We start from the raw sequence: 14433 nt of genomic DNA, 5'->3' as shown, positions 1-14433 counted from the left end.
AGTGAATACTGTTATTATAATCAGATCCTCTGGGGAGACAGCTTCATGTGGTTCTACTGACCTGAATTGTTGGTTTGTGATGGTGTTTGGTTTGGTTTTTTTGGGGGATTTTTTGTTTGTTTCCTCCCCCCCGACTAAAACCTGTTTCCTCATCAAAATGTATATAATTTTATAAAATGCTTATTACACATCCTTTCTTTCATCTAGCAACTTAATTAAAAACCTATGGAACTACAAGCAACCATTACCAGATAGTATTTATTTAAATTTATTTTTTCAATTATAGTTTAAAAAACATAGCAAATCTCTCCTTGGCCCATGCTCACCTTTTACAAGAAGATTTATTTAACTAACTCCCTTCCTCAAGCAGGTAAAGATAAAGTGTTGTATAGACACTGCTTTTTTTTTTTTCTGGAATTATATACAGCTGCCTGTGCATGAGTTTTACCACCTGAAACCATACAGTTTTATTAATAGAATAAAAAAACTTGGTTTTATGGAAATCACCTGAGATAGCACAGCATCTTTTAAAAAAATGCTATTAAAAGGGGATTCATAAACTTATGTGAAGTCAGTATTATCCATCGGACCAATTCCTTAAATGAGAAAACAAACTATAACAGACTATTAAGCATATATTCATTGATATAAAATCAATGCAAGACAAAAAATAATGCAAAAAACTCAGATTAGATTTTGCAAGTTTCTCATGTCAGTAAGTAAAACTGTCAAGCTTTCAACAGAATTAAAATTGCTTTTTAAAACAAAATCACTTTCATAAAGCAATTCTAGAACACCAGAAATAAAACTAAAATCAATATTAAGGGATACATATTTAAGTTAAAAGATACTTTTTGCATGATCAAGACAATGAACACTAAATAGCTAAGGTCTGACCCCAAAACTGAAGAGTGCTGTATCATACATATCACAACAATACTAGGTATCATACCCAACAGCTACTTCTACAGCAGGATTTCTTTGCTCCTCTTCTTTCAGCTTTTCTTGTTTCTCTTTCATTTTTAACTCCTGTTCTTTCAGCCTTTCTTCTTTTCTCTTACGTATCCTAATAGTAAGAAGAACAGAAAACCAGTTGCAATTAATCTTATGTCTGATCTGGCAAATCTTTTTTCTCTTCTACTACAGCATCGTCTGAAAACAACAGTGATGTGGGAAAGACAATGCTTCGCAATGTTTCACTCCTGTCTCGGGTCTCAAGAAACCAGTGTAAGACACAAACACTACTGTTACTTCTCACACACCTTTTCCAACAGAAGAATTAATCTAACCTGTAGTAACAAAAATTAGCTTTCTGTATCCTAGTATTACCTTGCTGCTGCTGCCTCTCGCTCTTTGCGATGCTGTTCTGCCTTTAATTCTCTGAACTCCTGTTTTGCCTGTCGTAACACATCAACAGAGTCCTCAATAAAATCTCGTGTGGAGACGAGGGTCAGAAGTTTCCCACAGAGGGCATGAAGGATCTTCATCTTTTCTCCTAATAAAATACACACCACTTTTTATATTTCACTATACAATTGATAAATAAGTCCTACACACTCCAGGCTGAAGATCGGTTCCCACTCGAGAAAAAGCACAATCAAACTTTTGTTGTGCACCAGCTGCACTTGCAGAGGCTTTTCCCAAAATATCTGTCTTGCTCAAAAATGCAAGCCTTTGATGTATTAAAATGTATTTTATTATTTTGAAAGTAAATTTTAATTTTTACTTATTAATTTTAATTTATTAACTTTTAGAACCAAAAAAACTAAATTGCAGTATTGTCTTCAAAACAGAGGTAAGGAACAGTAGACAGAAATGGAGGGAAAAAACCAAAACAAAACCACTTAAGTAACAAACAAAAAACCCAAACCAGAACAGCAATAAAAAGCAAAGGCTGAATCACGCACTCAGATGTTCCTCCCAGAGAGATCCTCCTCTGCAAGTACAACTAACATTTTTTAAAGTGGGATTTAAAAAGGCCACTCAGAAGCAATGAGACTGCCTAGCTCTTCCATCTGTGATCTGGTGGGACCTGCTTGTGGAGGCTGGCTGTTGGTTTAAGTGACCTGCAGAGGTCCTTTCCAAGCCAAATTATTCTATGATACAGTAAATGTTGACCATTATTGATCTGAAGTGGTTACAAAACTGATCACTTGGTAAGCAATCTAACAATCTCCAACATTTATTGACTTTTATTACCTGGCAATAAATCATACACTGAGGTACTTGACAGTTTCTTCAAGAGACCAGGATTACTTAATCTCAGCTCCATGCAAGCATCATCGGTAGCATCGAACCCTCCTCGCTTCTGATAACGGTATTTTGCATTGGCTGATGTTACATCAGCGCCTGACGCTAGAATATGAAGTCTGAGAATCTCAGAAAGAGTGCAGCTATCAAGATCCAAGTTTTTCAAATTGCACCCTACAGTTGAGAAGAATGAACAGTTATTTTAACTAGACATTTAAATGTATACAAGTATTAAGAATGTGCTTAAAAATACAGAGCAAAATAAGAACAGTAACAAAACAAGAAGTGAAACCCACACATACCCTGATGTAACTGGGGCCATGCAGCTGCCAAAGTTGCAACTGCAGACAGTGCAGATTTTGTGGGGTCTGCATCTTCATCCAAAGCCTCTGTTAAATCTTTAAGGAAATAAACACTTTATTCTAGTGAAAAATTAAAACTTGTACTGCGGAGGGGAGGAAAGCAAGCCGTTTTTCAAAAGTTGCAGGCAAAGCAAAAAGAGGGCCAATATTTACAAAAGCATCAATGCACTCAGAACTCAATTCAACATCCAAATTAAAATTTACACATCTTAAAATGCAACAAACAATCCAACTAAAAGCTAAGGACATGCACCACATGCTATATGCTGTTCTCCCTACATAGCAGCTGTTAAAGCAAGCCCAATGCACAAAACATGCACAATGGCAACAAACGGCAGCAAGGCACAAACACACTTGAAAGCAAAATCAACAGTGCAAGAACACCTGTATTTTGTTCCCTCAAATGAACTGTTATTTCCTATCATCATTTTCTTTGCAGCAAAGACCATCCAAACTCTGACATTTTGATTCTGGTCATCGCCATTCACTGTACATTTCTGATCTGTAACTTAGACACAGCCTCACTGTTCTGCACAAATACGATTACTAAGGCATTACCAAGAAGCCATATTTCACCAAAACAAGCATCTGCACTTAATAAGCAGCGTAACACATCGGCAAACTGACCAGGAAAGCAGGGCAGGGAAAGGGAGAAACAGCAAAATTCCCATTTCCTTCGCACTTACAGGTATTTCTCCAGAGGGCTGCCAGAATTTTTTCAGCTTTGTATGCCATTTCACAATTTCACTTTATTCAAGTCCAAATCATTAAGCACTTACAAAATCACCAAGTCAATAAAGAGCCACAAATCCAAACTAAGACAACATGAAAAGCAAGTACACAACAGATCTTTGAAAACTGTCACGCAGACATTTCAAAATTAACAACCTCTGCACCTCCCCTCTGACTCCTGAATAACAGGGTTTAAGAAAGTACTGTACACATGAAAACCCCACAGCCACGGTGTTTTCTACTGCCTGTATAGAATTTAAGTGACCAAACATGCTGACTACTACTAGGTTGGTTAGAATTATAAAGCTGAGAAAAAGTACTTCTTTTATGGGAAAGATGTCTAAACAAGCGTGACAAGTGGAATTTCAAAGGCAAGTGAAAGATAAAGTGCCCTGCCCACAGCTCTACAAAACCAGAAGCAGAACAGCACATTGTTGCAGTTGCCATCCCCATACAGTCAAAATATTAAATTTGTATTTTTTTCTGACCCGTCCATGAATATTAAACAATCTAATCAACTATTCTATGATTACCTGATAATGGAATCCTTGCCTTTATTGCCCAAGCAATACTCTCAGCAGTTAAGATATACCGTTTCATTGCTAAATTCAACAGTAATTAAAATATAGTCTAAATCTGGTAAGACCATATAAAATCTGTAACTCTATTCAATTAACAAGAGCAGGCGCTATTGCTGAAGACAGTGCCCATGTTTTATACAGAGACATTTTATAGATTGGACATAAATTTTTAAGCATGAGAATACACGTAGTCTTCAAGGCGGCAATTAAGGGAACCTTCCTGTAGCTCAAGCATCTGTAATATGGGGGAACCACATGATTCAGCTGACCTCAAGCAAGGAGTGCTCTATCTGTTCCTATCTACTTCTAGTGAAATGAAGATTAACAGGCAGGGTCAGAGCTTCTCATTTAACTAGTCAGCAAATTTGGCAGTCCATAAACACAGGACCACGTAAATGTGGAACAAAGCCTGCACCTCTTTCTAATCACAAATACCTCTGAGAACATGGGCAACTTCAGCCTTAGAGTGAAGACTAGAGACAGAGTGACTGTGAGATCTTTTACTAGAAAAACACAGAGACATGGTAGCATCTAGGAGTTGTGGATGTATGTGTCTAAATCTTGAAGGACAACGAATATTGAATTCTCCATTATAGTTGTGCTGGGGAGATTTAGTATTTAAACTAGTTAGGTCCAGGATTTTTTTTTTTTTCTCTCTCGTTCTTTAACAGCTACAGGTAAAGATCTTGGAGAAGATTTAGGGAAATGCCTTGTTCCCTGACCCTCAGGAGAAACATCTTATAGTGCTGAAGGAAAAGGTGGAAGGTGAAGACAAGTTTGCCTCACCTCCAAAACACAAGCAGTGCTGTTAAAAGCTTATTATGCTTTGCTGGATACAATCATAGTAACAATGAGCTTGCTTTTTCTCTGTTCTCCCCAGACTCCACCCTCCACACCCAGTTTAAAGGTTTAATCTCAGAGAAAGAGAAAAAACAATTCCATTTACATACAATATCCATGCATAATAAGACAAGATTAAACAAAGGAATGCCATAAATCATGCAGTTTAAAGTTAATTGCAGCGGATTTTCAGTTTTTCAGCAGTAAAATTAAGATCTGACCTTTGGTCTCAGCATCAGCTATTTGATCTTTGGCCACTTCCTCTTCCTCTTCGGCCATTGCCTGAAAGATGGCAGTCAGGAAGAAAAACAGCAATTCACATAGTGGGCCTTCAGTGTCATTTCCTACAAGAGCTTCCTCTAAAACTTCTGTGAATAAAGTTTAAGAAGCGTCACTTTTGCCGCAAAGTTGGAAAACAATTATGTACTGTAGAATGAAAACATTTATTTTTTTCCTTCAGTAATGAAGTTACTTTTCCACAGTTTACTGCAAATATTTCTACAATGATGCAGTTAGAGTGCTGACAAAACAACATTTTTTTTCTTAACATAAAGCTGCAAGAGTAAAGTACAAGTAGACATATTAATAAGTAATTAACAGCTTCTACATTGAAATTAATTGTGTTTTATAAACACTGTTGAAGTTGACTGCGAAGAGAAAACTGGATTGACACGCACACGTAAGTACCAACATATTAAAGCTGCATGGAAAATTCTGTAGCAGTGGTACTTGAGTGCGCTTAAGATGTTTCGTAGCAGAAAGGATACCCCAAAATTGGGGCGCCTTGCCACATAAACAACAACTTGCCTAAAGTCACTCCTTCAGGAAATTCATCTTGAAGATCAAAAAGTTCCCCAAAGGCATACAAAAACTCCAAAACCATCAGAGCATCACCAAAGATCTCAGGAGGAAGTCTCGTCTTCACTGGCATTGGAACAGGAAGCTCCTGCAATCCAAATGGGACAACTTAATATCATTTTTGGTTTCTGCAGAATACACAAGCGACTGAAACCCATCCGTGATTCTGTGGAGCATGTATGTTGGATTTCTTTATGTTTCACTGAAAATAGTTCTGCAAGACGCCAGCAATTATCACAACATCCGTGGTAGTGCTAGCTTTAAAAACCAAACAGCATGCAACTTGGATGTAAATATTTTTAGATAAAAGTTGATTTACGTTCATGAAGTTGAATGATTTTTTATCTTTGCTTAAAAGAACTCAAATCCACTACAAGTGAAGAACACTGGCTGCTAAGATTTTCCTTGAAGTCTGTATTGTTTCACAAGAGTTTTGAATTTAAGTTTGCTGGAACTGTCCAGACAAGCAAAAAGCAAATGTATTCTTAAAAAGCTACTCAGTACTGCTTTCAAAGACAAGCAAACAAAACCCCAACACATTCACGCCAAAACACACCCATCTTATACTAGGATATGCAAGATCATGTCTAATGACTGGTATTTGGGTTTTTGCAGCGGTAAGGCAGTTATAAGAGCTGAAGACATTTTAAAGGGAGCTGATGTAACCACATAACAGGACCACTTAGGAGACATCATCTCCAAATCACAAATTGCAGTGTCTAACAGTTTTACTTTCATTAATAAGTGAACAATAATAAGTCCTTGAGATTTGTCTTCACTTAGTGTTTCTTAGAAGACAAAATCAAACAATTTCTAGAAGGGTGACTCCTCCTTTCCACAAGGTGGTAGATCGCAAGTATTGACAAAAAAAATATCAAATACTATGTTTACAGAACACAGTAATACATCTCAAACATTTCCTGAGAAAGGTATTTTTTTAAAAGCAGTCTATGTGTGGGTCTTTCTTCTTGTTTCCTCATCTAAATTCATATTTTTGTCAGTTTTCACTGTAGTAACAATATTGCTTTCCCACTCCTCCCTTTTTCCTTCCCAACTGAAACAGAGCAGCACTGTTTTGCATAGGCTCCTCTCATTTTAACAATGCTCATCCCTTTCTTCAGTTTCTTCTCCCTTTCTATGCACAGCTCAGAGTTTTCACTCTCACCTTCAAGGGCCTATACAGCTCTCCTTGCAAATCCATTCAACTCTCGTACTCCTCCCAACCAGTGCTATCACTTCAATTCATTTAACATGCTCTTCCATTCCCTCGTCCTCTCTGCACTTCTGTCCTGTTTCCCTGTCTATCTCAAATTCCCATCCTTGTGTTTCTGACAGTTTTGCCTGCTTTTGCCATCCTCTCACAAAACTTGTCTACACTTCATTGTGATTAACGTTAATACTAGACAATATTCTGTTAAGTACAGCCATACTATATTCTTGTTTAGAACATTAAGTTCTTTGGGAGGTAAATTCTTGTTACTTTCTATAGGTTTCCAGGATCATCCTGAAAGAAGCTAGTTAAGCAAGGATACTGCTAGAGTTTAAATCAAAAGAATGCCACAGGGAACAACCAGTTAACATTTTTTCTACCTTTTGCAGCCAAAAATTCCGGTTCTTCGTAATTAAAATCTTTTAAGTAACTCGGGTTTATTCTAGGTGAGCTTATATTGTATATTTAACAGAAAAGTCAAACATACTTAATAGCCTCCACTCAATAAGATCAGTGCTTTAAAAATACATCTGTTCCACGTTACGACTGAGAAAAGCCTGTAAAGTTTTTCCAGAGGGTGAAAATGCAGATGATCCTATTAGAACCCCCACCAGGAAATATTACAGGTGATTCACAACCTCTAGCATTCAGCTCAGATCTAGGTCTGCCTCTGCATTAAGGAATCTACTTTGGCGGCCCTGTATAGCTTGAGGACTCTTATCAAGCATGAGCATGAGCTATTCCAAATTCAATCATACCTTAAGATCATCACATTCCATATCTTCTCTAGGCTTACTCCACTGTTTCAGATATTCCACATATTTTCTTTTTTCTTCACGCAGCTTCTCTCTTTCCTGAAAGAAAGAGCCACAAATGTATGTAAAACATGGACAGATCACCACATTATAGATTAAATAACTGCACCACTTACTATTTCAATCATGCTGAAAAATAAAACAAAGGCCATATTTAATTAAAATTAAATAACCTAATACTTTCTGGTTTGTATAACAAGATATTGGCAAAAATATTTAGAAGCAAACTGTGGTGATACTTTGTTGGATATGAGGCTTTGTTGTGTTCTTTTTTGTTGTTGGTTGGTTGTTTTTAAATGGAAGTAGCTGAGGAAAAAATATTTAAAAATAAGAATATTTATGAAAAGATGACACAGAAAAAGACCATTAGAATCGAAACCTGACATGGCTGTGGTAAAATACAGTGGAATATAAAATTTCTTCACATTCAAAGTGACAAAAAGTTATTTAGCAATTTCCATCCAAGGAGAAATCAAAAGGAAACTCACAACCATTCAATATGCTGTGAACCTGATGCAGTACAGTGCCTTTAACACTTAGGTAGAGACAAGCAAATACTGTGATGCATTATTGAAAAGAAGAAACATCCCACTACATTATTTACGAAGTTTAAAGTCAACTTTTTGGGGACTAAAATTATAAAGAATGTTATCCAGAAATACAAATCCATAATCATATAACTGCCTCTTCTTCTAAAGCGCATTTCTATGAAGTGAAAAGGGTTACTGGAAAATAACTTGAAGCACACAGCAACTAAGGAACAAGTGAACTAGAAAGCCATTATACTAAAACACATGAACTGCAAATGCATTACTTTTTCCTTTTCTATTTTGAGTCTCTCTTTCTCTTCTTTCCTCTTCATCCTTTCTTCTTCCACAATCTTCTTTAATTCTTCTCTCTTTTTTTCCTTATCTTCTTTCTCTTTTTTCTTAGCTTCTATAGCATTTGCCTTCTCTTGTTTTAATTTAGCTTTTTCAAAAGCTATAAAAGGAAAAACCCAAGCAAACCAAAGTTACTTTTTCTTTTATAAAATGATAATTTAACTGTGCTATATAAACTTATCTATTTATAATTACCATATAAAAAAGATATTGTTATGAAGACTGAATTGTTCCTATGCCAACCAGAAATTCAATCACTTGAAAGTTCTTTAGAGAATCAGAATTTTAAGCCCAAGTACTATACATGTTTTACAAGGTTGTCATCACTTTATTAAAGTCACATATACTCATAAAAACAGAAATTTAAGTTTATTACTTGTTTATTGTATTCTAAACAAGTGAGACAAAGATGAGAACCAATTCCAACTGCACATAATTACAGCAAAATATTTCATAATGGCTGCTTAATAAAAGCATGTCCCAACTAGATGTGGCACGTAGCCATGAAATTTGTCATAGTAAAAGAAAAAAAACCTTTAAACAAGTGATCTTTAAATATTTAATTATTATTGAATTACTGAAAAATCAATACATTTAAAACCTACTTAGTATTTATTTTCTTCCCCCCCAAGTTTTGCTTCTTACACAGTAAGCTGAACTTCAAATAATAAATGTTATTGCTTGAGGAGATACAGATTTCTTTGTATTGTCTGTAGAATAATAGCAGGATTCAAATTTCCACTTTCTGTGGGCCCATAGTGTCTGTCAAACCACACACAGGCTAACAAATAAAAGGGAGCCAGGAAGCTTACCATTTTAATTGAATAAACAGCACAGAAAGAACCGTAAGTGAAGAAAATTTAAAAAGACCCTTACTTCCATTACCAAGTGTATGCTACAAATTTCTTTATTATTTTTCTGATTATTTTCCTACAAAATCCTGAGAACAGGCTAGATTGCTTTTACAGATACTACACATACTCTCAGTGTCTCTCACCCAGCAAACAGAAGTGGTGAAGCTGATCTCCCATGGTCTTCTATATACTGAGAAGGTTGATTTTTCAAGGTACTTGGTATTTCGCTCCCTTTTCACATCATTAGTAAAGTACTATATGAGCTCTTTATAAGAGACTTCATGAATGTCAGTAATTGCCATTCCAATTAAACATTATTTACACGTAAAATGTTTAGATTAACATTCAATTACATTAATATACTATATTTAAAAGTCTATTTTTAAGCTTATTGGATGGACAGGATCATACTTTTCAAACAACAAGTATAATGCGTGGCCAGTTTCAAATTAAAGAACTGCATCTTTTAAAAAAAAGTTTATAATCATGGGCCAAAATTGAACACAGAAAAAGTATGACACTACAGTATTTTAAAAAAATTATTACTATCTGATGCATTCACCATCATTGTGCCCTTGACAAAGAACAGGAAGTTCTAGTCTGAATATTGACATGTTGTGACAGCTTTCGAGTGAGGTGGCAGAAGGATACATTTGGATCTCTGTGTTATACAACAAGGCTGAATGCTCTTTCACTGTTCGAAGCTGTATGTTTAAAGGGTGTGGGGGTTTTGGATGCAATCAGATAAAGACAAAATTAACCCAGAAGGTCTTAACTAGCCTTCTAGAAGCTGCAGTTACTGCCACACAAGAAAGGAAGCAGCTTTGGTGTTGATCAGCTATTGCCTTGTTCTGTGCTGTCTTTTCAAGCACATAAACAGATGTTAGTTGTGCAAAGAAGTGACACACAACATTAATGGAGCCCTTTAAACCCTCGTGCTCCTATCTCCTATGAAGTAAGGGCCCTGAACAACGTCAGACAACTTTGCAGTTCTTAATGCACACGTTGGACTGATTTCCAGACGTCCCTGCCATCCCAAAACATTCCATGATAATGGAAATGAGAGGTAGAAACCAGAAGTTCACTGAAGTATTTCCACAGATGAAAGCCTTTCCGTTGGAAGGACATCGGTGCTTAGAAACCAGAACACCTCCGTGTCTGAGCTTTGTCACTTCAAGAAGACATATGAGTTTTCCTAGTTAAACCCATACAAAAGGCATGCAGGTCCCCTTACCTCATTTGAAATCAAGTTTAAATACTTCAAGAACAGTTCAAAATTAAGCCAAAAATAATTTAATTGGTCCAAAATAAAAATATCTTAAGTGATTTGTGCTTTTTTCATTAGAAAAGTTTGTAAACATACTGTAAGTAATCTTGCATAGACGTATCTTAGATAGCTACACACAGACATCTTCAGAAAAACTCAAGAGTTCCTCAAGGATTATATTACAGGTTTAGAAAGCATTGCACTTTTTGAGGTAGTTTTTCCATTTACAGATCTCTCCTCAAACAACAGATTGATTTGTGCTAAATGTTAATGTTCTCTCATACCTTCAGCTGGTAAAATTTATACCTGACTTCACAGTCCAAATTTCTGCAAAAATGTAGTTTGCTCTTTATTTGTCTGAGATAGGAATAAACACAACTGGACCAGAAGCATCCCACATATCCCCAGCTTATTAAAATTAAATAAAGAAATCAATTCTGGAAACAACCAGTCTAACCACTGAAAGAACTCTGCAGCAGTGCTGTGGCAGCGCATTCTTACTATGTTTCCACTTTGAAAGGTACAACCCCCAAAATTTTCAAATTATGGCTTGCACTCAGGCCTGTAAAAACTGGTTCTACTAGTCAAAGGACTAAGCCTCAACTTACCCATGGCCTGCATATCTTCTTTTTGCTTCTGGAACCTTGTCTTTTCCCTTGCTACTTTACTTTTATTTCCTTGAGTATTTTGTTTAGCAGGGATCCCATCCTCCTGAACAAGAATTCACAAGGGGAGTAGAGAAAAAAAAGAAAAGGAGAACATGGTATCTACAGTGAAAAAAACAGCAACAGATATTCCAAATTTTTCGATTTGGAAAACTGAAGAGAGTTTCCCACAGACACACTAAGTACTCAAAGATGCTACCTAATAGTACTGGGGGAGGGGGAACAGAAAGGAAGAAACCCCAGAACTTTTTCTTCCAGCTTTCTTTTTAAATAGAGTAGTTTAGAGCACTAAGCTCAACTATGGCTCAACAAGTAGCACAACTGTATCTGAGGGCAAGTGACATAATTCTATCAAAGAGTAAAAATTAAATTTTTTCACCAAATTATTTATTAATCATTCCCAGAAGGGACAAGTACTCTGAGCCTTCACAACACACTGAAAAGGTAGTTTCTTGGTGGGATCTCAGAAATAAGAAAGATAAAATTAAGGTGATAATGTATTAGTTTTGGTCTCTTTTACCAGCTTAACTATAAAGCAATCTACTTTAATAGCAATTATGCAATATAACCCAATTCACCCTCAAAGAAATGAAAGCACAATATCAACCTCCCATTCTAACTATTCTGAAAGTCCAGAGAAAATGGAAGCAGATAAAGAATACGCTGATGTGTTTTCATCTGGAATGAAAATTGTTATTACTTACAAGACTAGTACACGCCATCTTTGGAGGTCTCCCTCGCCGCCTGCTTGCAGGACTGAAGATAAATGTGGGTGGATCATCCGGAAAGAAGTAGGAAAAACTTTGTTCTGCTAGATTATATTTTGCAATTGATGTTTCCTTAGTAAGAAAGATGAAAGATATTCATTGTGAAATTATTACCTTTTAATAAAAATAAGCTAATTAATGAATCATTAATTCACACACACAAAAAAAAAGGCAGTAAAAGTATCTAGATTCACAACTGGCTACGTTTGTATGAGAAATACTACCAAGTGTATTAATGCCTGCAGCAAACACCTGAAAATAGAGTTTGGCCTCATTTGGTAAGGTTTTATTTCTTTAGGTGCCTTTTAGCAAACACAGCTGGATGTAGTCTTCCTAGCAAGTTACTGCAATGTGTTGAGAATGACTTCTGACACAGAAAGTTGGAAAATTAATTTACTGAAGAATCACATAATACTCTATCATACTTAAATATTTCTGGAGAAGGAGAAATTTTATGACTTCTCTCATTCTGAATTGTCAAAGTTTCTTTTCAAGTCAGCTTTCTCAACCTGGTGACGTCAGGTGGCCTGCCCTTTTCAAGCAATACGTTTGAGGATACAACGGAGACACTCCAAGTAGGACATATTTGCATAACTGCTGAAATGCAAGGCAATCAGCAAGAAGGCATTCCACAAAAAGCCCAAATAAAGAGAAGATAACAAATGCACACATATACAGAATGTAAAAATTCTCCTGAGGCACCAGAAAGCATTGGTAATAGATCACTAGACCCAGCACACTGTATCACATCAAGGACAACAGGACCACTAACAAGCCCAAGGAAGGAGGTGGTTTATGCCTTTCAGTTCTATTTTTTTTCTATTTACATTTCGTTAAAAATGATGGACTTAACGTTGCCAAGTTATTAAAAAAAAAAAAAATCAGATCAGTTGCCTTAATTTTCCACTGCTTTCAGAGGCTAGACTCTGATTCTCTAATCTCTCAGAGCCTTCCGGTATTGAAGAAGCAGTTAAACAGCTGTATGAAGATTCCTCTTTAAAACATAAAAAATACAAGACATAATAAACAAGCTTGCTACTTCCTAAAAAGATGAAGATAAGAAGGCTTTCAGGGTCAAGGCTGCAATATGCAGCAAGAGTCCAGGATCTCCTGTGGCACAGCAAGCAAGGCAAGGGCAATTGCTGCCTACCTGGCAAGTATGGGAAAAGCTGCTCAATTCCTTGAGCACAAGGAAAAGAAATTCCTACAGTCATCTTGTGTGGACTAAAATGTGAACTTCAGTCTGAACCTGTACTAAGTATCATCATGTATCTTCACATAAGATGACAAAAATATGCATCTTAACATCTTTAACATCTAAAGCCTCATCAAAAGCTCATTCCAGTCACCTGAACTCTTTGGTACTTCCATCTCACTGAAGAACTGAATCCACTCTGTCTCATTAAATTCTACCTACAATAAAATACTCTCCAGCTAAAAATATGACAACAGAAAAATATTAGCTTACTGTACCAAAACAGAAATAGTTCATTTTTATTTGACTTAGAAATACCAGCTGCATACTTCCAAGAATGAAAACAACTCATTTCTTAGACTAAACAAAAATATATTGTTTCAGTAAATAACATTTTTCTAGGTAAAAGCTCCCACTCTTATTTTGGGGACTTGTCTAAACTGGTAACTAAAGAAGAAATTAGAAGATTAAATTCTGCTTCACGTACAGAAAAACAACCACCTTGTTCACAAGCAAATGCTAACAAAACCCCGATTTTACAGGAAAAAAGGTAGTATTCATCCTTTTGTTTTGCAGAAGTCATATACTAACTGAATACATTATATGTATAAAAAGTTCAACTTGATGTAGTTTAAAAAAGAAGTTCTGAGCAGCTAGTAAAGAAGATAAAAAAAAAAAAACCAACACAACTAAGTAAGGTCAATATTCTATCCCACAAATGATTCCTCCTTATTTACCTTAGTTTTAATAACTCCGTCATGTGGTTCACAGTGTTGTTTCAGAAAAAGTTTAAGTCTATCACGAGAAAAGAGATGTTTCCTCCGGCTGTATTAGGAAAGAAAAGTAGCATTATCATCTAACATTTTTAATTATTGTTTAAGTACAGCTGACAATATGTGCAAGAATACACGTAACAGATCATGATTGACCTTTTACTCATTTTCTTCATCATAAATTACACCCTTACCATTGTAACCAAAAGCCATTCTCTGCAACCTCAGTTCAATTTAAAATTTCCTTATGAACAAAACAACACCCAAGTAATAATTTAACAGCTGTTTTATGCATCTGTGGTTTTTGTATCACAGTAGCTTTTAAAAACCCCACACAAAACTAAAGTCTGATTGTTTTAAAAGAGAGTGAGAACAAACAAGCA

The 14433-nt window shown here is 35.9% G+C and overlaps 1 protein-coding gene across 1 annotated transcript in view; it reads right to left on the bottom strand.

Moving 5' to 3' along the window:
- The window catches only part of BAZ1A (bromodomain adjacent to zinc finger domain, 1A), a 62327-nt gene that overhangs the window by 23429 nt on the left and 24465 nt on the right, over positions 1-14433 (bottom strand). Inside the window, 11 exon segments of the mRNA XM_008946781.1 lie at positions 953-1066; positions 1330-1495; positions 2200-2424; positions 2553-2648; positions 4987-5133; positions 5573-5711; positions 7592-7687; positions 8463-8629; positions 11259-11361; positions 12020-12154; positions 14015-14102. Coding sequence (XP_008945029.1) covers positions 953-1066; positions 1330-1495; positions 2200-2424; positions 2553-2648; positions 4987-5133; positions 5573-5711; positions 7592-7687; positions 8463-8629; positions 11259-11361; positions 12020-12154; positions 14015-14102 — 1476 coding nt within the window.

The sequence above is a fragment of the Merops nubicus genome, unplaced genomic scaffold (genome assembly GCF_000691845.1).
Source record: "Merops nubicus isolate BGI_N331 unplaced genomic scaffold, ASM69184v1 scaffold3429, whole genome shotgun sequence".
In the NCBI taxonomy this organism is placed as follows: domain Eukaryota; kingdom Metazoa; phylum Chordata; class Aves; order Coraciiformes; family Meropidae; genus Merops; species Merops nubicus.
This window is presented reverse-complemented; position numbering and strand designations above follow the sequence as displayed.